Genomic DNA, 23255 nt, shown 5'->3' with positions numbered 1-23255 from the left:
AATCATCACATCAGGACCAAGACTGTTTGTGCACCACATTATTGTAAACAATCCACTTCTCATCACCAGTTATCAATCACTTCAAAAAGGATCGTTTTCCTCACATTTAATGAGCATATTGCAGATGTTGATACGTGCCATCAAATGAACGTCTTTGAGTTCAAGCAGAACCCAAATATCGAGCTTGCTTACGTATCCCAGCTTCTTCAGGTGGTTGTGAATGCTTGAATGATGGATGTTCAATGTTTCTGCAATCTGTCATGTCATGTAATGTGGGTTTGACTTGATCAATGCCTTTATTTTGTCGTCATGAAAATCGGTGGGCCTCTCTGACCGAGGAGCATCGTTGAGATAAAAATCACCAGCACGGAATTTCATGAACCATCGTTGGCACTGACATTCTTGTAGAGAATTGTCACCGTAAACTTGATGCAACTTTTCACAAGCTTGACGCGTGTTCTTCCCTTTATGGAAGTAAAACAGTAAAATATGGCAAAAATGCACAGTTTGGTCTTCTATCTTCAGCTTGTTGTAAAATCTCTAAAACTCAATCAAATCACTCAATTTTTTTAGAATTAAGCTAGAACTGTCAGCTTTCAAATGACATAGCAATAACATAGATGCAAATGACTCTAGTACTTACAAAAATGAACTAGTGCCATCTGTTGCGAACATGCGTCATGACTTTTCCGAAGACCCAATATTTGCAACAATATGGATGGATCCTGAAAGTATCATGCAAAGTGAAATAAGTCAAAAGTACAAAGACAAGAACTGTATGATTTCACTCATATGTGGGCTATAAAACAAAAAGCAACAAATGAACAAATAAACAAGCCCCAAACCCCCCCCCCAAACCCCCGAACAAGCAAGCAAACAAACAAAAAACTGGTAGATACAGACAAAAGAATGGTGGTTACCAGAGCAGAAGTGGAGTGTGGGGAGGATGAAGAAGGTAAAAGGGGACAAATACATGGTGACAGAGGAAGAGTCGACTTTAAGTGGTGAGCACACTATAGAGTATACAGATATCGTATTATAAAGTTGTACACCTGAAAATTATATAATGTTATTAACCAATGTTAACACAGTAAATTTAATAATAAAAAAAAAGAATAGAAGAGGACGGGTGGGGGTGGGTAGGGCACATTGGTGTGGAAGTTTCTAGGAGGAAGCAAGAAGGTGAGAATGGTTTTCTCACAGGCTCATCAATCTGACCACTACCTGATTAGAGAAGCAAATGTGACTGCTAAATCAAGTAAGTTATTCAGTAACAGGTAAAAGATTTAGTTAAATCCCTTTTGTGATGGTGTTTTTTTCCATTAGCTTTCCACAAAGACCCACTCATGTACAAGTTTAAAGAGAGCTTGTCTTTTTTAAAAGCCCTTTTCTTTCTATAATCAAAGTATTCACATTAAGATCACAACTAATTTGAATGTTCTGTTCATGGCTTATTTCACCCTGTTGTTTTCCATTTTAAATGTTGGTTTTTGATCCTTCTTTGGAAACTATAACTCCAAAGGAAATGTTAATTTGTTTTAAAATAGCTTTTTATGAAGAGAATGATGGTAAAATAAATGTGACTAATTATTAAGAGCTGAATTGCTTTATGACCAAAAAGTAAACAGCGGAAAAATGAATCATGCTCATGCTGATATCCTGTGGACATTTCATTTTTAAAGGTCTTCTCTATTAAAAAATTAATTATAAACAATACGGCTTTCCATGAGGTCAAAAGATATAGGACTGTATAAGTAAAATGTGAAAAATCACCCTCCTATCTCATTGCCTAAAGATAACCATTGTTTTAATAGTTTGGTGTGCGTGCATATATAAACATACTGAAATATGCTCACAAATGCACAAAACATATGGGTTTTGTTTTGTTTTTGAGGTAGGTGCTATTCTTATTCACTTTTTTCCTGTTTACAGTAAAATTTGCTTTTTTTGGTGTACCGTTCTTTGAGTTTTGATAAACACATTCAGTAGAACACATAGGTTTTTTTTAATTAAATCTTATTGGGGCGACAATTGTTAGTAGTTACATAAGTTTCAGGTGTACAGTTCTGCAATACATCGTCTATATATCACATTGTGTGTTCACCACCAGAGTCAGTCCTCTTTCCATCACCATATATTTGACCCTGTTTATGCTCTTCTACCACACCCCTCACCCCTACCCTCTGGTAACCACTAAACTATTGTTTGTGTCTATGAGTTTTTGTTGCTTCATTTGTTTGCCTTGTCCCTTTGTTGTTTTAGTTTTATATACCACATATCAGTGAAATCATATGTTCTGGACTTTTTCTCTCTGATTTATTTCACTTACCATAATAATCTGAAGATCCATCCATGTTGTCACAAATGGCACTATTTCATCTTATGGCAGAATAGTATTCCATTGTGTATATATACCACATCTTCTTTATCCAATCATCTATCAAAGGACACTTTCATTGTTTCCATGTCTTGATCACCATAAATAAAGCTTCAATGAACATTGGAGCACATATATCTTTATGGATAAATGTTTTCAGATTTTATTTTTTTAGCTGAGCAATCCTGCCACCTGTTGGCAGCTCAGCTCAGGCCGGGCATTGAACTGCTGTTGCTCAGAGCTCGCACTCCTGAGCGAGCTCTTAACCAATTGAGCCACTCAGCCTGGCCCTGTTTTCAGATTTTTGGGGTAGATACCCAAGAGAGGGATTGCTGGGTCATATGGTAATTCTATTTTTAATTTTTTAAGGAATCTCCACACTGCCTTCCATAGCTGCTGCACCAATCTGCATTCCCACCAACAGTGTATGAGGGTTCCTTTTTCTCCACAGCCTCTCCAACACTTGCTATTATTTGTCTTGTTGATGGTAGCCATTCTAACTGGTGTAAGGTGATATCGCATTGTGGTTTTAATTTGCATTTCTCTGATGATTAGTTATGTTGAGCATCTTTTCATATGTCTATTGGCCATCTGTATGTCCTCTTTGGAGAAATGTCTATTCGGGTCCTCTGCCCATTTTTTAATTGGATTGTTTGTTTCTTTGTTGTTGAGTTGTATGAGTTCCTTATATATTTTGGATATTAGCCCCTTATCAGAGGCATTGTTTGCAAAAATCTTATCCCATTTGGTTGATTACCCCTTTATTTTGTCGATGGTTTCTTTTGCTGTGCGGAAGCTTTTTAGTTTGATAAAGTCCCATTCGTTTATTTTAGCTTTTACTTCCCTTGCCTTTGAAGTCAAATTTATAAAATGCTCTTTGAACTCAAGGTCCATAAGTTTAGTACCTATGTTTTCTTCTATGCAGTTTATTGTTTTAGGTCTTATGTTCAGGTCTTTGATCCATTTTGAGTTAATTTTAGTGCATGTTGACAGATAGCAGTCTAGTTTCATTCTTTTGCATGCGGCTTTCCAATTCTCACAGCACCATTTGTTGAAAAGGCTGTCTTTTCTCCATTGTATGTTTTTGGCTTCTTCGTCAAAAATTATCTGCCCATATTTATGTGGGTTTATTTGTGGGTTCTTAATTCTACTCCATTGTTCTGTGTGTCTGTTTTTCTGCCAATACCGTACTGTTTTGATTATTGTGGCCCTGTAGTACAAGCTGAAGTCAGGGAGTGTGATACCTCCAGCCTTGTTCTTTTTTCTTAGTATTGCTATGGCTATTCGGGGTCTTTTGTGGCTCTATATAAATCTGATGATTTTTTTGTTCTATTTCTTTAAAAAATGCCTTTGGGATTGTGGGAATTGCATTAAATCTGTATATTGCTTTGGGTAATATGGCCATTTTAACTATGTTGATTCTTCCAATCCATGAACACGGAATGTCTTTCCATTTCTTTGTTTCTTCTTCGATTTCTTTTAAAAATGTCTTACAGTTTTCAGTGTATAGGTCGTTCCCATCATTGGTTAAGTTTATTCCTAGGTATTTTATCATTTTTGTTGCAATTGCAAGAGGAATTGGGTTTTTTAATTTCTTTTTCTGAGGTTTCATCGTTAGTATATAGAAATGCAATGGACTTTTGTACGTTAATTTTGTAGCCAGCAAGTTTACTGTATTCATGTATTATTTCTCTTGGGTTGTCTGAAAAGTCATGATGCATTTTTGCAACAAAAAACATAGAAAAAATATGTCACGACTTTTCGGACAACCCAATAATAGCTTTTTGGTGGAGTCTTTAGGGTTTTCTATATATAGCTTCATGTCATCTGCAAAATGTGACAATTTAACTTCTTCATTCCCAATTCAGATGCCTTTTATTCCTTTCTCTTGCCTGATAGCTCTGGCTAGGACTTCCAATACTATGTTGAAAAGCAGAGGTGATAGGGGACAGCCCTGTCGTGTTCCTGAACTTAGAGCAAATGGCTTCAGTTTTTCACCATTAATTATGATATTAACTAAGTGTTTGTTACATATGGCCTTTATTATGTTAAGGTATTTTCCTTTTATACCCATTTTATTAAGAGTTTTAATCATAAATGAGTGTTGTATCTTGCCGAATGCTTTTTCTGCATCTAATGATATAATCATATGATTTTTGTCCTTTATTTTGTTTATGTGGTGTATCACATTGATCAATTTGTGTATGTTGAACCATCCTTGTGCCCCTGGGATGAACCCCACTTGGTCATGATGTATAATATTTTAATGCATTGCTGCATTCGATTTGTTAGAATTTTGTTTAGTATTTTTGCATCTGTATTCACTAGAGATATTGATCTGTAATTATCTTTTTTTGTGTTATCCTTACCAGGTTTTGGTATCAGGGTAATGTTGGCCTCATAAAATGAGTTAGGGAGTATTTTCTCTTCTTCAATTTTTTGGAAATGTTTGAGTAGGACAGGTATTAGATCCTCTTTGAATGTTTGGTAGCATTTACTAATGAAGCCATCTGGTCCTGGACTTTTGCTTTTGGGGAGGCTTCAGATGGCTGATTCAATTCCCTTACTATTGACCAGTCTATTTAGATTTTGCAGTTCTTCATGATTCAGCATAGGAAGGCTATGTGTTTCTAAGAACATGTCCATTCTTCTACGTTATTGAATTTGGTGGCATATAGTTCTTCATAGTATTCTTGAATGATATCTTGTATTCCCATGACATCCGTGGTAACTTCCCCTCTTTCATTTTTGATTTTGTTTATTTGTGTCTTTTCTATTTTTATCTTAGTGAGTCTAGCCAAGGGTTTGTCAATTTTATTAATCTTTTCAAAGGACCAGCTGTTTGTTGCATTAATTTTTTTCTATTGTCTTTTTGTTCTCTATTTCATTTAGCTCTACTCTGATTTTTATTATTTCCTTCCTCCTGCTGACTATGAGTTTCATTTTTTTTCTAGTTCTTTAAGGTGTAATGTGAAGTTATTTACCCGAGATTTTTCTTCTTTTTTTGAGATAGGCCTGTAATGATATAACTTTCCCTCTTAAAACTGCTTTGCTGCATCCCAAACATTTTGGTAGGATGTATTTTCATTGTCATTTGTTTCCATGTATCATTTTTTCTTTTTTTTTTAAGATTTTATTGGGGAATAGGGAAAGGGAACAGTGTTGGGGAATTGGTGAAGGGGAACATTGTGTTTTTCCAGGACCCATCAGCTCCAAGTGAAGTTGTTGTCCTTCAGTCTTTGTTGTGGAGGGCACAAGCTCAGCTCCAAGTCCAGTCACCACTTTCAATCTAGTTGTGGAGGGGCGCAGCCCACCATCCCATGCAGGAGTCGAACCAACAACCTTGTACAGTTGAGCCATCCGGCCACCCATTGGCAGATCAGCGGCAGCTCAGCTCAGGCACAGCTCACTGACCCATGTGGGAATCGAACCGGTTACCCTGTTGCTCAGAGCTCGAGCTCTTAACCAACTGCGCCACCAGGCCGGCCCAGTTTCTATGTATCTTTTGATCTCTCCTCTTGTTTCTTCTTTGAACCAGTCATTCTTTAAAAGTATGTTATTCAATCTCCACAAATTTGTGTTTTTTCCTGCTTTCTTTTTGCAGTTGATATCCAATTGTAAAGCCTTGTAATCAGAGAATATGCTTGGTATGATTTCAATCTTCTTAGATTTGCTGAGGCTAGCTTTATGTCCCAATATATAGTATATCCTTGAGAATGTTCCATGTACACTAGAAAAAAATGTATAGGTTGATAGTCTAGGGTGACATGCTCTATAAATGTCAATTATGTTCATTTCATCTAATGTGTTATTCAGGGCTGATATTCCCTTATTTATTTTCTGTTTGGATGATTTATCCATCGTTTTCAATTACGTATTTAGATCCCCTACCATAATTGTGTTTTGTTCAATTTCTCCCTTTAGTTCTGTTAGTAGTTGCTTTGTATATTTCGGTGTTTCCTGATTGGGGGCATAAATATTAATTACTGTTACATCTTTTTGTTGTATAGCCCCTTTTATCATTATGAAATGTCCATCTTAGTCTCTTGTTACCTTTTTTATCTTGAAGTCTGTTTCACCTGATATCAGTATACATACACACCTGCTTTTCTCTGAATACTATTTGCTTGGAGTGTCAATTTCCACCCTTTCACTTTGAGTCTATATATGTACCGTATTTCCCCTTGTATAAAACACACCCTTTTTCGAAAAATGTGGGGCCTAAAAACTGGGTGCGTCTTATACTGTGGTTGTAGATTTTTTTACTTGAATTTGCTACTTTTTCACACTTGTTTTTGCGCTCATTGTTGTAGCTTTTTTACTTGCATTTCCGTTTTTTCGGGCTTGTTGTCTTTGCACTCACTGTTTCACACTTGTTACCAGTATATTACGGTAGGTTACGTTTTACCACTTTCTGCCCAGAAATGGCTCAGAAAAGATTTTCATACAGTGCTGAATTCAAGTTAAAAGTGATCCAGTTTGCAAAAGTGAATGGAAATCGTGCTGCTGAACATAAGTTTGATCCTCCTCCAACTGAGAAAACAATCCGAGACTGGCTACGGGAAGAAGAAACCCTACTGAAAACTCCACGGCAGAAGAAGGCCATGAACGGCAATATATGAAGACAGTGATTCGTCATCAGACACAGATGAGGACAAGCTAGTGGTTGGGAGTCTTGACAGTGATGAGGAGTTGTATGAATTTTATGATGAATAATACTTGAGTTCAATAACTTTATGTAATACTTTTTTTCAAATTTCGGGCCCCCAAATTAAAGTGCGTCTTATACATGGTAGCGTCTTATACATGGGGAAATACAGTATTTGTCGCTGAGATGTGTCTATTGGAGGCAGCATATGGTTGGGTTTAGTTTTTTTATCCAATCTGCTTCTTTGTGCCTTTTTATTGGTGAGCTCAGTCCATTTACATTTAGGGTGATTATTGATATGAGGATTTCCTATCATTCTATTTTTGGTTTTCTGGTAGGACTGTGTCACCATTGTTTCTTTGCCTTTTTGTTGCTGTGTATTATTTCAGTGTGGTGGTATTTCCCTCTGTTTCTTCTTTTTTATGTTATATATTTAAGTTCTGGATTTTTTTTTGAGTGGCTACCACTAAATTTATGGAAAAGAAAGTTTCATATTTAGAGTATTCCATTTTCTTCAGCATGCTTCCTTTCTCCATTCCCTTGTGCCGGTTCAGACCTTTACTCTCTCCCCTTTTATGTTTTTGTTGTCACAAATTATCCCTATTTATGTTGTGAGTTGATTTCTATGCTGCAGTAGCAAGTTGTCTTTTTTTCTTTCTTTTTAATTGTTTTTTTTTCTTCTTTACCCTGTACGTTATGTTTAAGTGTATAGTGTCCTATTTGGTGTAGAGGCTGACATTTCTTGCTTCTGTCTGTCTGTTCATGATACAACTCATGGTTTTGTGTTCTTTTGTTTTTTTTGTTTCAGGTCAAATAGCCTCCTTCAGTATTTCTTGTAATGCAGGTCATGTTTTAGAAAATTCCCTCAGCTTCAGTATGTCTGGAAAGGTCTTTATTCCTCCTTCATATCTAAAGGATATCTTTGCTGGATATGTTATTCTTGGCTCATAATTTCTCTTTCAATAGTTTGAATATTTGATTATATTCCCTCCTGGCTCGTAGTTTCTGCTGAAAAACCTGATGATAATATAATGGGCTTAAAAATATGGAACGTTTCATGAATTTGCATGTCATCTTGTGCAGGGGCCATGCTAAAATCTCTGTATCATTCCAATTTTAGTATATGTGCTGCAGAAGCAAGCACCTAGTTTTTTGTTTTTGTTTTTTTGTCTTTAAACCAGTAAAGAAATCATGTTGTAGACATGGCCTGAAAATTTCTCCTTACAGTTGGTGTATCTCAAATATCTTTTCATGTGGGTATGTAACCAGTGATATGCTGGAACCAGCTAATACCAGCTTGCAGTAGCCAGTTGTGTGAATCTCTTACCAACCCTTTATTCAGTGGTGTTCAATGACATCAAGTTGGTATCTTGAAATCTGCCATGGTGGGAGTAACATCATGTAAATTGGCAAATGCTAAAAATCAAGACCTTTGTCTCCCCCGCCAAAAGCTGATTGTTAAACATTTATTGTCCCTACACCACTGCATATAGCTCTCATCCTTTTAAGAGTATAGCAGTCCATGGCATTGATGTGCCACAATTTATTTAATTATTCTGTAGGGTATTTCTTAAATTCATGCTACCTTGAGGAAAATGGAGAGACTTTTTTTTTTCATGCGGGAGTCAAACCGGCAACCTTGCTGTTAAGAGTACATGTTCTATCTACTGAGCCATCCGGGTGGCAGCTCAGCTCAGGGTGCTGAGTTCAGTCTCAGCTGCGGGTGGGCGTAGCCCACCATGGAACAGGGAATCTTGTCATTAGGAGCACGTGCTCTCACCAGCTGAGCCATCCTGCCACCTGTTGGCAGCTCTGTGGCAGTTCAACTCAGGCACAGCCCAGGCGAAGCTCACTAGCCCACTGGCCCATGTGGGAATCGAACCAGTGACTCTGTAGCTCAGAGCTCGTGCTCTTAAGCAAACTCTTACCCAACTGAGCCACTTGGCCGGCCCCACAGAGACTTATTTAATTCACTATGAAGCAGAGCAAATAAGTAGCTGAGGAAGGAGTTTAAATCCATAGTCAATAAGGCGTTAATGACAGCAGCAGTTAAAGTAGACCATCAGTTAGTGTTGATGTTGAAAAGTGCACATAAATTGGGATATTTCAATGTGCTGCAATGAGAAAAAAAATATTTTCTCTAAAAAGAATTCATCCTATACAAATGGCCTCCACAGAATATGGGGCTGTGAAATTGTAGTCCTATATTTTCAATTCACTTGCCAATTTTAGCCTCAAGAAACCTCTGTGACTCAAATAAGCAAGCTGTGGGAACCAATGTGGAAATGCAGGATCTTTGAGATGAGCAGAGAAATTTTACTCAGAAATGGGACAGGCTGTCTCTACCAAAAGCAGTTGGAGTGTGACTCAGCAGAGGCAGAAACACGGGGCTTGTTGAAGAGCAGGAAATGACAGTAGGGCAGCTCTTGTTCACTGCACTGCCTGACATTGTAAGCTATTATGGAAGTGAGGCAGATCTTGTTTTGGCTTATTAAACTGATGTCATGATGCCCTGTGTTTGGGGTGTATGGAAAAATAGTTTTTGTGCCATAAAGATTATTAGAAAAAAAAGCTAAGGAATTGTTAACTTGAACCAATATTCTTCCTCTTAGCAAGTCATTGCCAGGCACACATGTAAGCCTAACCTGTCAGCTGAAGTGCAACAATAATTGTCTGGCTGCTGTGAGATTGTCACACTCCATAGCCTGCAGTTTGAAGTACATGGAGCTGACTCAGAGACCAGTTGTACAGAGTTGAAGAGAGAATTTGGATTTAGCTACCATGGAGTTGAGCATATTCTGTGCAGCCTATACCTAATCAAGCCTGTTTCTAGGCTAAATACTTCTTTGAAGAACTAATTCCTTGTCTCCTTTTCTAGCAGCTTCTAATGTTGGATCAGATTGGTCTTGATGTCTGCTGCCTGGCCACCCTAGGAAACCAGTTTGAAATTCTGTTTGCAGAAGTTCTCCCTTCTCAGATCTCTAAGTCTAAAATTTTTGCTCTGAGAGGTTCACTTGTTTTGTCTAAGCTTTATTCAATTATTAAAGACATCTTAAATCTACATGCTTAGATTTTAAATTATTTTTATTACACAGTTATTACATGCTTATAATTGCTACATTAGAAAATACAGAAAAGGGAAAAAATAGTCACCATCTGTAATTATACCTTTAAATATATATGCTTTATTTAAAATGATATATATATATATATATGAACCTCAAGATTGTTTTACAAATGATAAACAAAAAAATCATAACAGTGCATGAAGCAAACTTACTCATTGCCAAGTATTACATCCACAGATTGTGTTTTTTAACATAGAATCATTAAATCCTGTTCTCTTTCATATTGATAAATGTATGGTCAAACATTTCCAAATCACTGTCATGGGGATTTCTCAATTCAATATTAAATTCATCAAATTTTCAGTCATTTGCAAACAGAGAGCCTGGCCTGATTGTTCTAGTTTCTGAGAAAGAGGGAAGGAAGATGCAGCCTGCCAAGTTTCAGGTCTCAGACAAGTGCTCCCCTGCTAGATGGTGAGATGAAGCAGCTGATGGTCTCTTCTCTCTTCTGCTTTAGTCGGCGTTGGCCTGGGCCCGAGCCTCTGCTCGTTGCCTGAATTTTAACAGCATGCTGGTCCTGCTTCCCATGTGTCGAAATCTGCTGTCCTTCCTGAAGGGGACTTGTTCAGTGAGTTCCAAACACTCGTCGGTCAACTTTCCCATTAACGACAAGAGACCCTGGACTCCTCAGTCAGGCAGCCCAACATCGAGGATCTAGGAATAGAAGCCAGAGGTCTCCTTTGGTAGCCAAGGGGTGGGCAAGGGTGGGTGGATATTGGCATGTTCTATGTAAGACATGTTGGTTATGGGTTAGTGAATTTCATAAAGCTGCCTGGAGACGCCTGACCTCGATCGCTTTACATTTGTAGTTCCGCAAGTGCAGCCTCAGAAAGCACCTGGATCACAACCTCACCTTCCATAAGCTGGTGGCATATATGATCTGCCTACACACAGGTAACTGAGGCTCCCAGATATTCAGAATCTAGTTTCATTCATCCATGCATATAGACATTACAATGTGGTTATAACAATGTATAGTGCCAGCTGGGTACTAGGCTAGTCAGGGAGAGCACTTCTTAAGTTATGTAAAGGTCTAACCAAATTATGTAAAAGTCTAACCAAATTGTTATACACCTGAAATTAATATAAAATAATACTGAATGTCAACTGTAACTGAAAAATTTAAAAAGAGAGGGAAAGGTGAAGGGCAATAAGAGGTTCACATTTCCAGATGTAAAATATATAAGTCACGGGGATGTAATGTAGAGCATGGGGAATATAGTTAATACTATAGTGATAGCGTGGTACAGTGTCAGGTAGTTGCTTGAATTATCATGGTGATCACTTCTCTAGGTATGTAGATGCTGAATAACTATGGTATACCCCGAAAACTAATATAATATTGTATGTTAACTATATTTTTATTTTATTATATTTTAACTATATTTTTAATAAAAATATTTTTTAAAATAAAAAGAAATATTTATTTTACACTGGGCACTATTTGCCAGGCACTGTACTAGGCCTATTTTCTTGGAACTTACATTCTATTCCTTTGGGGACAGAATATCAAAAAGATCTTGGATCTCTCTGCAATCAAGGTTTATTGGGCACTTTCTGTGGACTTGGCATTCTGCTAGACACTATATATAGGATTCTCCTTTTCTAGTGGGCACGCCTGCCATGATGTTCCTGAGATAACTTGCACATTTCTTCCCATCTTTCCATTTAGCTATTCACATCATTGCACACCTGTTTAACTTTGAACGGTACAGCAGGAGCCGACAGGCCCCAGATGGATCCCTTGCTTCTGTTCTCTCCAACCTATCTCAAGAGGAAGGGGGCGTTTATTGGCTAAATCCCATCCAGTCCCCAAACATGGTGAGTTGACTCAATGGCAAACCATCTGGATTCTGGTCATGAACATTAAAGGCATGCTTTCCTTAGTAGACATTGTGTCAGGCTGACATTTCTCCTTTCATAGACAGTGATAGATGTGACATTCACCAGCATTCCTGGTCTCACTGGAGTGATCATCACGGTAGCTCTGGTTCTCATAGTGACTTCAGCTACGGAGTTTATACGGAGGAGTTATTTTGAGGTCTTCTGGTATACACACCACCTTTTTGTTATTTACTTCATCGGCTTAGGGATTCACGGCATTGGGTAAGGTCCTCGAACTCCTTTCTCATGCACCGGACCCTGACCTTGCATAATTCTTTGCTCCAAACTCTCCTCCTTTGTCTATTTCAGTGGAATTGTTCGGGGTCAAACAGAAGAGAGCATGAAGGAGAATCATCCTCACAGGTGTGCAGAGTCTTTTGAGAAGTGGGATGATCATAACTCTCACTGCAAGCCTCCCCAGTTTGAAGGGCACCCCGCTGAGGTAAAAACCCTATGGACAGGGATAGACTCTTGTTAGGAGCTGTTATTGTTGTTATTATTACTTATTATTATTACTACTATTATTACTTGGCCATTATATCCACAAGGTTAGTGCATGTTGTGAAACCCTCTCCAAAGGTAATAATGATAACCCACGTTATCAATAGTGTTCACCATGGGCCAAGTTTGCTGCATAACATAGATGATCTCATTTATACACAGCAATAACCTATGAGGTAGGTACTTCTTTTGTCTCCATTTTGAGGCAAATGGGCTAAGTAAGATTCAGAGAGATTAAGTAAACTGTCAAGCTCTCACAGTTTAAGTAACCTGTGAAGCTGGAATGCAAGCCCAGCCCTTTTAAATCCCAAACATTATGCTCTTGACCACTGTTCTGTCCCCAAACTTAGTTGTGAGAACCCAATCAAATTTTTTTAATTAAAGTTTATTGGGGTGACAATTGTTAGTAAAGTTATTCTTTTTCTCAGTTTTATTAAGTATAGTTGACAAAATTGTATGTACTTAAAATGTATAATGTGATGAACAATATATGTATACTTTGTGACAGGATTACTGCAATGAGGTTAATTAACACAGCCATCACTCCACATAGTTACCATTTGTGTGTGTGATGAGAATGCTTCAGATCTATTCTCTTAGCAAATTTCAAGTACACCACACGGTATTATTAACTATAGTCACCATACTGCACATTAGATCCCTGTAACTTACTCATCTTATAACTGAAGGTTTGTATCCTCTCACCAACATCTTCCCATTCCGCCCCCCAAACCCCCGCCACCAGCCCCTGGTTAACCACCTTTCTACTCTCTGTTTCTATGAGTTCAAATTTGTTTTTAAAAGCATTCTTGAGTTCGTTTTTCATTAGTGTTATAAGAACATGCTTGAAATTATTGTTAGATAATGAATGATCAAGAAACTGGATTCCAGGGAACCCAAGGTGTGCCTCAGGGTATTTATGTGGATATAGTGGCTTATCTTTGCTTGCTCATAAAATATGTTAGATTGAGGAATAAATGGAAGAAAAAGGTTAACTTGTACTGCCTCAAATATATCTGAGGATAATTAACATCTCTAAATCAGTGGAGAATGAAGAGCAATAGCTCAGTCCTCATTTAGAAAGGGGAAATATCTTTAAAAATATCCCCTAAAGTTGTCAATTTCAGTCAGTGGGGAAAAGATAGAGTATTTAATAATTTTCTTTAGGATAATAGAATATCCATCTAGGAAAAAAAGCTGTACCTTTATTCCACACTTTACACTAAAATATGGATCAAAGATGCATGGATCAAGAATTTAAATGTTAACAAAAAGAATGAAATCGTAAAAGTCCCCTAAGACCACATGGGAATTTTTTTTTCTAATTCTGGAGTATTAGTAAACAATATTCTCTAAGGCTGGCTGAGTGGCTCAGTTGGTTAAGAGTTGGCTTAAAAGCGTGAGCGCTGAGCAACAGGGCTGCCGGTTCGATTCCCACATGGGCCAGTGACGCTGCGCCCAAGCCGAGCTGTCACTGAGCTGCCAACAGGTGGCAGGATGGCTCAGCTGGTGTAACAACAAGATTGTCTGTTCGATGGTGGGCTATGCCCACCCACAACTAAGACTGAACTTGGCACCTTGAGCTGAGGTGCCGATCGGATGGTTCAGTGGATAGAGCGTGCCCTCTTAACAACAAGACTGCCGAGTTCAACTCCCGCATGGGATGGTGGCTACGTCCTTCCGCAACTAAGATTGAACACAGCACCTTGAGATTAGAGGCCACGAGCTGCGGATGGGAAGCCAGATGGCAACTGGTGCCCTCCACAACAAAGATTGAAGAACAACTTGGCTGGTCCCATTCCTCAATTCCCCAACACTGTTCCCCTCCCCTAATTCCCCAATAAAACCTTTAAAAAAATACTCTCTAAGATAAAAACAAATCTCAAAGCCAGAATAAGTATATATTCAATTCTGTTCAGTTGTCGGAAAAGATTTTCTATGTTTTTCATTTCAAAAATGCATCATGACTTTTCCAACAACCCAATATTATCTTTATATATTCAAGTTTTTTATTATTTATATATTCAAATGTATATATTATTTTGTGTGGCCAAAAAAACACATCATAAATAAAGACAGGCAACAAATTACTAAGGAGGAAAAGTATTACAACTTATAGACCAAAAACTAATTTCCTAATATATGACTCCTACAAATTAATAAGAAAAAGCCTACTATGTTACACACCTGAAACTAATATAAAATAATATTGAATGTCAACTGTAATTGAAAAATTAAAAAGGGGGGAAAAGGTGAAGGGGAATAAGAGATTCAAATTTCCAGCTATAAAACAAATAGGTCATGGGGGTATAACGTACAGCATAGGGAATATAGTCAATAATATTACAATAGCATAGTACGGTGTCAGATGGTTGCTGGACTTATCATGGTGATCACTTCTTTAGGTATATAATGTTGAATAACTATGGTGTACACCTGAAACTAATACAATATGGTATGTTAGCTATATTTTAATACAATTTTTTTAAAAAAATTGTCAAGATCATTAAAAACAAAGAAAGTCTGAGAAACCATTACAGCCAACAGGAGCCTAAGGAGACATGATGACCGAATGTAACATGATAGCCTGGATGGGATCCTGGAAGAGAAGAAGGTCATTAGGCAAAAACTGAAGAAATGTGAATAACATAGACTTCAGTTAAGATTCATGTCTCAATATTGGGTCATTAATTGTAACAAATGTAACACACTCATGTAAGATATTAATCACAGGGGAAACTGGATATGGAGTACATGAGAATTTTCTGTAAAATGTCCCCCCTTTTTTTCTGGAAATTTTCTCTAAATCTGTTCAAAAATAAAAAGTTTACTTAAAAAAAAGAAAAAGTCTAACAACCCCCCCCAAAAAATAGAAGATATGAACACAAAGATCACAGAAATGAAGATTTATGTTAATCTTAAGTCTATGAAATGATGCTTTATGTCATTCATAATGGAAGAAATGCAAAATAAAACTAATTTGGATACGTTTTTTTAACCAAACAGATTAGCAAAGATCAAAGAGCAAGTCTGCTCATGTGCTGTGTTGGCATTGCTGTCGTACATTACTGGTTAGAGTGTAAACCTATACAACTGCTTGTAAGGGTGATTTGGCAGTACTTACCAAACTTTAAAATTCTACTCCCAGGAGTTTTTCTAAAAACATACTGGCATATGTGTTAAATTACATCCATTAGGTTATTCATTGTAGCATTGATTGATAGAGCAAAAGATTGGAAATAAGTGCCCATCAATAGAAGACTAGTCAAATTATGAGACCTTCCTACAATGGAATACTCTACAGCTATTAAAGTGAAAGAGGCAGCCCTATAGGTACAAACATGTACTGATCTCTAAGATGTTAAATTAAAAAAAGGCAGGGTAGTGTGTATAGTCTGCTACCATTTGTACTTAAGGCAATATTATCACTTAAATGTATATTCTCCAGAAGGATTTACAAAATAATAACATTCATTATCTCTGGGGAGCTGGGTGACAGAGAAGGGAGATTTGTACTTTTGAATTTTGTGCAATGTACATGTATTACTTATTTTAAAAATAATTTTCAAAGGAAATGCATGGCCTATGTTAACAGTACCTTTCATTTCAAAACTCAGAGGAACTTGTAAGTTATAACCAGAGGACTTCTGTATTATTCGACAAGAGGCCCTTAAAGACGGGAACTTATAAAGCTTCATCAGCCCCTTACTAGCTAAGGCAGTTAATTCCGTCTTAACTTGCACATCAACATCGATCGTTTTCCCCTATATTGCCTGAGATAAGGTATATTTGGCCTCTTTGGAGGTGGACTTAAAACTCAAGTGTTGTTTTGATTGGTCAAGTAATACCCTAAGGGAGGGAACACCAGCTTTGCCATCTATTTGAATGTATTGGTTTGTTTCTTCCATAAACATTCAAAAGTACTCTCTCTACATTCTCCCCATTTAAAAATTATAAAAATAACTCGTTTATTATACAGTTTGGAAAATGCAGAAAAATAGTTAGAGGAAAATAAAAATTTCAGAGTTATACAACTTAGGAGTATTGTTTGTTTCCTCTTCATCAATATCATTGCATGCTTTCCTCTGTCGTCAAATATTCTTCTGAAACACCTGTTTTTAGAAAGCTGTATGGTATACCATTTTTTTAAATTGGGGAATTGGGGAAGGGGAATAGTGTTGGGGAATAGGGGAAGAGGAACAGCCAAGTTGTTGTCCTTCAATTTTAATTGTGGAGGGCACAGATAGTTCAGCTCCAAGTCCAGTCTTCATCTGGCCGCCTAACAGCAGCTCGCAACCACTCAGTTCAAGGTGCTGTGTTCAATCTTAGTTGCAGGTGGGTGTAGCCACCATCCCATACAGGATTCGAACTGGAAACCTTGTTGAGAGCACGTGCTGTCAACAGCTGAGCCATCCTGCCACGTGTTGGCAGCTCAGCCTCAGCTTAGCTCAGGCACAGCTCACTGGCCCATGTGGGTATCAAACCGGCGACCCTGTTGCTCAGAGCTCGCGCTCTTAACCAACTGAGCCACTCGGCCAGCCTTGGTATACCATTTTCATATTTTTTCTACATGGTTATTTTTAATGATATTGCAGGCATTAGGCTAAGTGCAGTAAGTCAGACAAAGCCAAATTCAGTATGATCTCACTTATATGTGGAACCTAATTAAAAAAAAACACACACACAAGCTCATAGATACAGGGAAGAGATTCAAGGTTGCCAGAGGCAGATGCGTGGTGGGCAAAATGGGTGAAAGTGGTCAACAGGTACAAACTTCCAGGTATAAATAAATAAGTCCTGGGGGTGTAATACACAGCATGGTGACTATAGTTAATAATACTGCATTGCATTTTTGAAAGTTGCCATCAAAAGATGCTGATCATAAGAAAAATCCTCATCATAGGAAAAAATATTTGTAATTATCTAAGGTGTTAACTACACTTGTGGTGACGATTATTTTGCAATATATACAAATATTGAATCATGTTGTACACCTAAAATATAATATTATATGTCATTATACCTCAATACAAAAAATAGATTAAAATTAAATTTAAAAAATGTATGGTACACCATTTTTTTCTTAGTAAAAATAGTGTGGCCATTACTATACTTGTATACTTTGTGCACACCTTGATTATTTTGTTATGCTCCATTTCCTAGAAGTGAAATTCCTGGGTAAAACAGAAGGAATGCAATGCTTTCAAGGCTGTTGAGATGTATTGCCAAATTGCTCCCTGGGAAGATGCTACTAATTTGCACTTTCACCAGCTGCACGTGTGAATGTGCCCATTTCCCTGCATCCCAATTAATGGTGGGCATTATTATTTAAAGTTATTTTTCAATTTGACAGGCTAAAATGCTACTTAGTTCTAACATTCCTCTGATTACTTTTGAGGTCAAAATTTTTCCCCACATTGTTATTAGCCATTTCTTAAATAATTTTTTTTCATGTCTTCTGAATTCAGCTGGGGATTTTTTCCAAATAAAAAGTAGCATCAAATTGTATAATGCCCACTCTCAGGTTCACTAGCCCCATCTCTGCCCCCTTTCTCCCCAGTTACCCAAGAAAGTTATTTACCTGAAATAGAATAAGAAACCTCATCCCACACAGTTCTGAGGTGTCACACTTGAACAATTGTGCAAGGAAGGACATGGCTTAACATTCCTAGGAAAAACATTTTCGGTAGCTCCTATGCATATGGAAGCAACTTGCTACCTTTAAGAAAATCTCAGGGATAGAAAGGCTGCTTTGAAAAAAAAATGTAGACAAGATATAAAGCATATTACTATGTTAGGTATCTTGAGTACCTGAGAAAAGAGGTGATGGATAAGTACCAAGTTTTATATATTGTTGTTACCAATAGTGTCACCCACGAACTTTCCCTTTTGTGTTAAGTTTGTTTTGTTATTAATCATCTGCTTCTATTCCACATCTACTGTCTCTGTTGGTTTTTCAGATTAGACAAGTTGTCCTGGAAAACAGTCTTAGATTTTTAAAATTAAATATATAATTTACCGTGTATTTAATTTCTGTCCTTTTCTTTTGCTTCCTGGTGAGACCTGTAAAATTTCAGGATGTGATCTGCTTTATGAGCAAGATTAGCAAACAAAACCGTTGTAGTTTATTCCTTTTCATTTGTGTCCTCAGGATTTGGCAAAATTAGTGGCTTAATAATGATCCACATCAGACAACTCGATCAATATTTATTGAATGAGGGAATGAACTGCCACACAAGTAAATCCTAAACAAGAGATTAATGTATAACCACATTCTTTACTCTGTTTCGGTGCAGTCTTGGAAGTGGATCCTTGCACCAGTTGTTCTTTATATCTTTGAAAGGATCCTCCGATTTTATCGCTCCCAGCAGCAGGTTGTGATTACTAAGGTAAAACATATGCAATTTCATCTTGCCATGATAAGAGTTCTGTTCTTCCTGATTATAGAAATAAATTGTCATGCTGTCACCCTGAAGGGAATAAAAAAAGAAATTGGGGGTAACATGCTTCAGTTCCTCCAGTGCTGGACAGAACCATGGGAAGAGGGATTGGGCAGACATCATCACCTCTCTGTCTGAGACTGTAAACTGACAGCCTGTGCCAGATGTAGCCCACAGACGTATTTTATTTGGCCCACACATCTGACTGTTTAGAAAGTCAAACTGGTTGCTAACACCTAAAAATCTGGATGGAGGGGTGGCCAGTTAGCTCAGTTGGTTAGAGCGCAGTGCTCATAAGACCAAGGTTGCTGGTTTGATCGCCATGCCCTACACAACTAGATTGAGACAACTGCCTGACTTCGAGGTGATGGGTCCTGGAAAAATACGCTGTTCCCAATAAAGTTTTTTTTAAAAATTGGATGGAGTCTTTTACTAAAAATGGCATTTCTGGCTTCTCTTGAAGAATCAGGTGAACCGATAGCACTGAGTCGCCATCTGGTAGTGCAACCCATTGTCTAGGCTAAGTAACTGCTGCCTCCTTTAGAAAGGACATGCTCACAGTTCACCACTGTCACCAGCCCTCCCAATTTACTCATTTACTTTGTCTACCTGCCCCTGTTGCCATTTGAAATTGCCTCCTTTGGTCTCTGTGCTTCATTCACAGGTTGTCATGCACCCATCCAAAGTTTTGGAATTGCAGATGAACAAACGTGGCTTCAGCATGGAAGTGGGACAGTATATTTTTGTGAATTGCCCCTCAATCTCTTACCTGGAGTGGCATCCCTTTACTCTGACCTCAGCTCCAGAGGAAGACTTCTTCTCCATTCACATCCGAGCTGTGGGGGACTGGACAGAAAATCTCCTAAAGGCTTTTGAACAACAGCATTCACCAGTTCCCAGGTAGGTCCTGGACAGTAGCAGGGACCCAGACCAGGAATGCAAACAGGCAGAAAAGAGAAAGCAATTCCTCGTTGAACTTTAAGTCTGGCATAATAGAATATGATTAAAATAAACAGGCTGAAATCAGCTGTGGGAACTGCTATGTCTCTAGGAGGATGTTTGAGGTTGGGGGTGGAGGTTAGACTTCACTTGCCCGTTGTCTTCCGTCTTCTGCCAGGATTCGGGTGGATGGTCCCTTTGGCACTGTCAGTGAGGATGTTTTCCATTATGAAGTGGCTGTGTTGGTCGGAGCAGGAATTGGGGTCACCCCCTTTGCTTCCATTTTGAAGTCCATCTGGTACAAATTCCGGCATGCAGATCACAGTCTCAAAACACAAACGGTACACTCCCTCATACCACTTTTCTTTCTTCCTTTTTTTTTCTTAAAAGATTTTATTGGGGAATTGGAGGATGGGAACGGCGTTGGGGAATCAGGGAAGGGGAACAGACAAGTTGCTGTCCTTCTGTTCTTCAGTCTAGTTGTGGAGGACGTCGCTTCACTGGCCCATGTTGGTATGATCATTGCGCTCTTCCCGGGTGAGGCAGTCACTCGCCGGCCTCTGGACGGCCACTCATGGCGACTCTTGGCAGCTCACACCAGCTGCCAGCCACTCACAGTAGTTTATGCAGCAGGGGCTGCAGCCTATGCCGTCGCCTCACGGCAGCCCAGCTCCAGGTCAAGCCGTTGTTCACCATCTTAGCTGTAGAGGGCAGTGTCACTGGCTCTCATGTGGGATCCAAACTGGGGCCCTGCTGCTCAGAGCTGGCGTCCCAAGCCAGCTCTTAACCAACGCGCCACTCAGCTGACCCCCTCATACCACTTTTCATCTGGTCTGGACCTGACAAGTCCATTGCTTTTCTGGGCTAAGTTCTTTACAATTGATAAGAGTAACCCCTCCCTGGAGTTATGAGAGCAAGCGATCACTTCTCTCTGCCACCCAAGGCATTTGCTTCTACAGATTTACCGTAAGAACAGAGTCTTCATTTTCAATTTGGAATTTATAATCACCTTGAAACAAAGATGACATTGGAGGTCTCTCTCCATAAGGGACGTTGCCAGGACTCTGGATATTCATGCTGCCTAATGTTTTCTGCTCTGTAGAAGGTGGTGTTTCAGGTCAGCCTACACTTGATCAACAAATATAGAGTATATCTACCTAATCATGTCACCACAGTGCGTATCGTAAAGGGCACTTAATAAGGCTATGTTCTCTCTTGCTGATTCCAGATCTATTTCTACTGGATCTGCAGGGAGACAGGTGCCTTTGCCTGGTTCAATGACCTATTGGGTTCCTTGGAACAGGAGATGGAGGACTTAGGCAAAGTGGGTTTTCTAAACTACCGTCTCTTCCTCACCGGATGGGATAGCAACATCGTGAGTTCAAACAACACGCTAATTCCCATGTTGAATGCGAGCTGAATGTCAGACAAAAGATCATGCATGCTGATTGGCAATAATTATTTCTTGTGATTTCCTACCTGCCCTCACCCTCATACCCAAGTTTTAAATTGGCTGAAGGAAGAGACAGTTATCAGGACCTGCTTTTTCTAACTTTTTATTTCTCTGACTCCAGGCTGGTCATGCAGCATTAAACTTTGACAAAGCCACGGACATCCTGACAGGCCTGAAACACAAAACCTTCTTTGGGAGACCTATGTGGGACAATGAGTTTTGTACAATAGCTACCACTCATCCCAAGTAAGTGTCTTTTCTTCTGGTTAGTTGAGTTTGCAGAGTTAAGGTTTAGGAAAGGTATTAACAGCATGTTGAACACTCTTTGGGAAAGATCTCTGGGGCAGAAACTATTTGCGTCCTTCTTAGATTCCTGCTTAAAACTGAGGAAATTCCATCTGGGGTTTTAGCCAAATAAGGGTCATGATCTTGTAATTGAGAAGACATTTGCTGCTCCTACAAGCCCCATTCAAATAGTGAGGGAAGAAGACTCAGTTCTGATCTGTATTACCAAACAAACTAGAGAACAGGAACTATTCAAATGCATTGCTTTTGGCCTTACTGAGTTCTGTTTTTGTTTTTTTTAAGTAGTGAAAAAGCAGTTTATTAGAAGAGATAGTACACTCCAAAGAATTAGGAGTGGGCCAACCACCTCAAGGCCCACGGTGGTATTATTAGGAGAAAAAGTACACTCCAAAGTGTTTGAGTGGGCCAAGCAAAGGAAGCAGCTCCAAAAGCCCTGAGCTGTATTGCAAGTAGCAAGGGTTCGGAGTGTATTATCTAGTTAACTGATTACCTGACCTTGATCTCTCTGTAGGGGTTTTGAGACACATTAAAGCATATAGGAAAACGTGGTGCCATCAGATCAGCCATTCTGACCGGAAGGAGGTTAAGCTGATATGTTAGATAAGTTCCCAGAACAAGTTGGCAGGTGAAGATCAATTCAATTCCACCAACATTACTGGTTACCTTCTATAAGCTCAGCACTCACTATTCAGGAAGCTTTGGAAGCTGAAAGAGAAATATGATATGGTTCTTACCTTCAAGGAGCACACATTTTAATATGAGATGCATACAATCAACTCAAAGCAGAATGATGCCCTCCATGAAACAGGTGCATGGACATTGAGGGAAGGAAACTCTATGCCCACATGGGGAGATCAGGAAAGACTTAATGAAGGCAGTCGTCACTTAGTAACTTGGATTCAGATGATCCTGGATCCTAATGCTAGTTCTGAGACTTCCTAGTTCTGGGATCTCGAGCTAGAAGACCCTCTGATCTTCAGATTTATCATCTGTAAAATGGAGGTTATGTTAGTAGATGCTTGCTCTCACTTACTGGATTGTTGTGGATATTAAGCAAGATGATGTTCTGTAAACAGCATATAAAGCAGAAGAGGTTATTTTAATTCATGTGTCGAGTTGACCATAGTTGAAGTTATGAGAATGGCTGAGATTGTTAGGAGAGATAGACAGTGACAGAATACAGAGTATTAAGGAATGCTTACATTATGTAGGAAGGGAGAAAGATGAACCAGGGAAGAAGGAGAATGTGGAGAAGTGGTGTCACAGAATCCAAGGGAGGAAATATTACAGAAGTGTGGTCAACAGTTTTGGAGGAGTGGCAGGGTCCAGGAAATGCTTATTTGGTATAAAGGTGATCTAAGCATATTTATAGACAGAACAGGAGCCAGTACATAGGAATAAAATAAATATACAAAAGGGGGAGAGGGCTAGGATGGCCATAATAAGAGACAGGCAATAATAAGAGTTGACAAGGAAGTGGAGGAATTGTAAGAGGGTTCCTCCTACATTGCTTGTTGGAATGTGAAATGGTGCAAACCTTGGGGAAAACTCTGGCATTTCCTCAAAATGTTAAACATAG

At 38.6% G+C, this 23255-nt stretch overlaps 1 protein-coding gene across 3 annotated transcripts in view; it reads left to right on the top strand.

The window, feature by feature from the left end:
• NOX1 (NADPH oxidase 1) overlaps positions 1-23255 on the top strand; it is a 30013-nt gene that overhangs the window by 5231 nt on the left and 1527 nt on the right. Inside the window, exons 3-12 of one of the 3 annotated variants that reach the window (XM_019626778.1) lie at positions 10611-10721; positions 10963-11047; positions 11826-11974; positions 12078-12259; positions 12347-12479; positions 18835-18927; positions 19643-19878; positions 20096-20258; positions 21146-21292; positions 21492-21616. In XM_019626778.1, coding sequence (XP_019482323.1) covers positions 10611-10721; positions 10963-11047; positions 11826-11974; positions 12078-12259; positions 12347-12479; positions 18835-18927; positions 19643-19878; positions 20096-20258; positions 21146-21292; positions 21492-21616 — 1424 coding nt within the window. The remainder of the gene's footprint in view (positions 1-10610; positions 10722-10962; positions 11048-11825; positions 11975-12077; positions 12260-12346; positions 12480-18834; positions 18928-19642; positions 19879-20095; positions 20259-21145; positions 21293-21491; positions 21617-23255) is intronic. The other 2 variants (XM_019626780.1, XM_019626779.1) reach the window with 2 other exon arrangements.

Source organism: Hipposideros armiger, unplaced genomic scaffold (genome assembly GCF_001890085.2).
Source record: "Hipposideros armiger isolate ML-2016 unplaced genomic scaffold, ASM189008v1 scaffold_689, whole genome shotgun sequence".
Classification (NCBI taxonomy): domain Eukaryota; kingdom Metazoa; phylum Chordata; class Mammalia; order Chiroptera; family Hipposideridae; genus Hipposideros; species Hipposideros armiger.
Note: the sequence above shows the minus strand (reverse complement) of the source record. Positions and strands in the feature narration are given on the sequence as shown.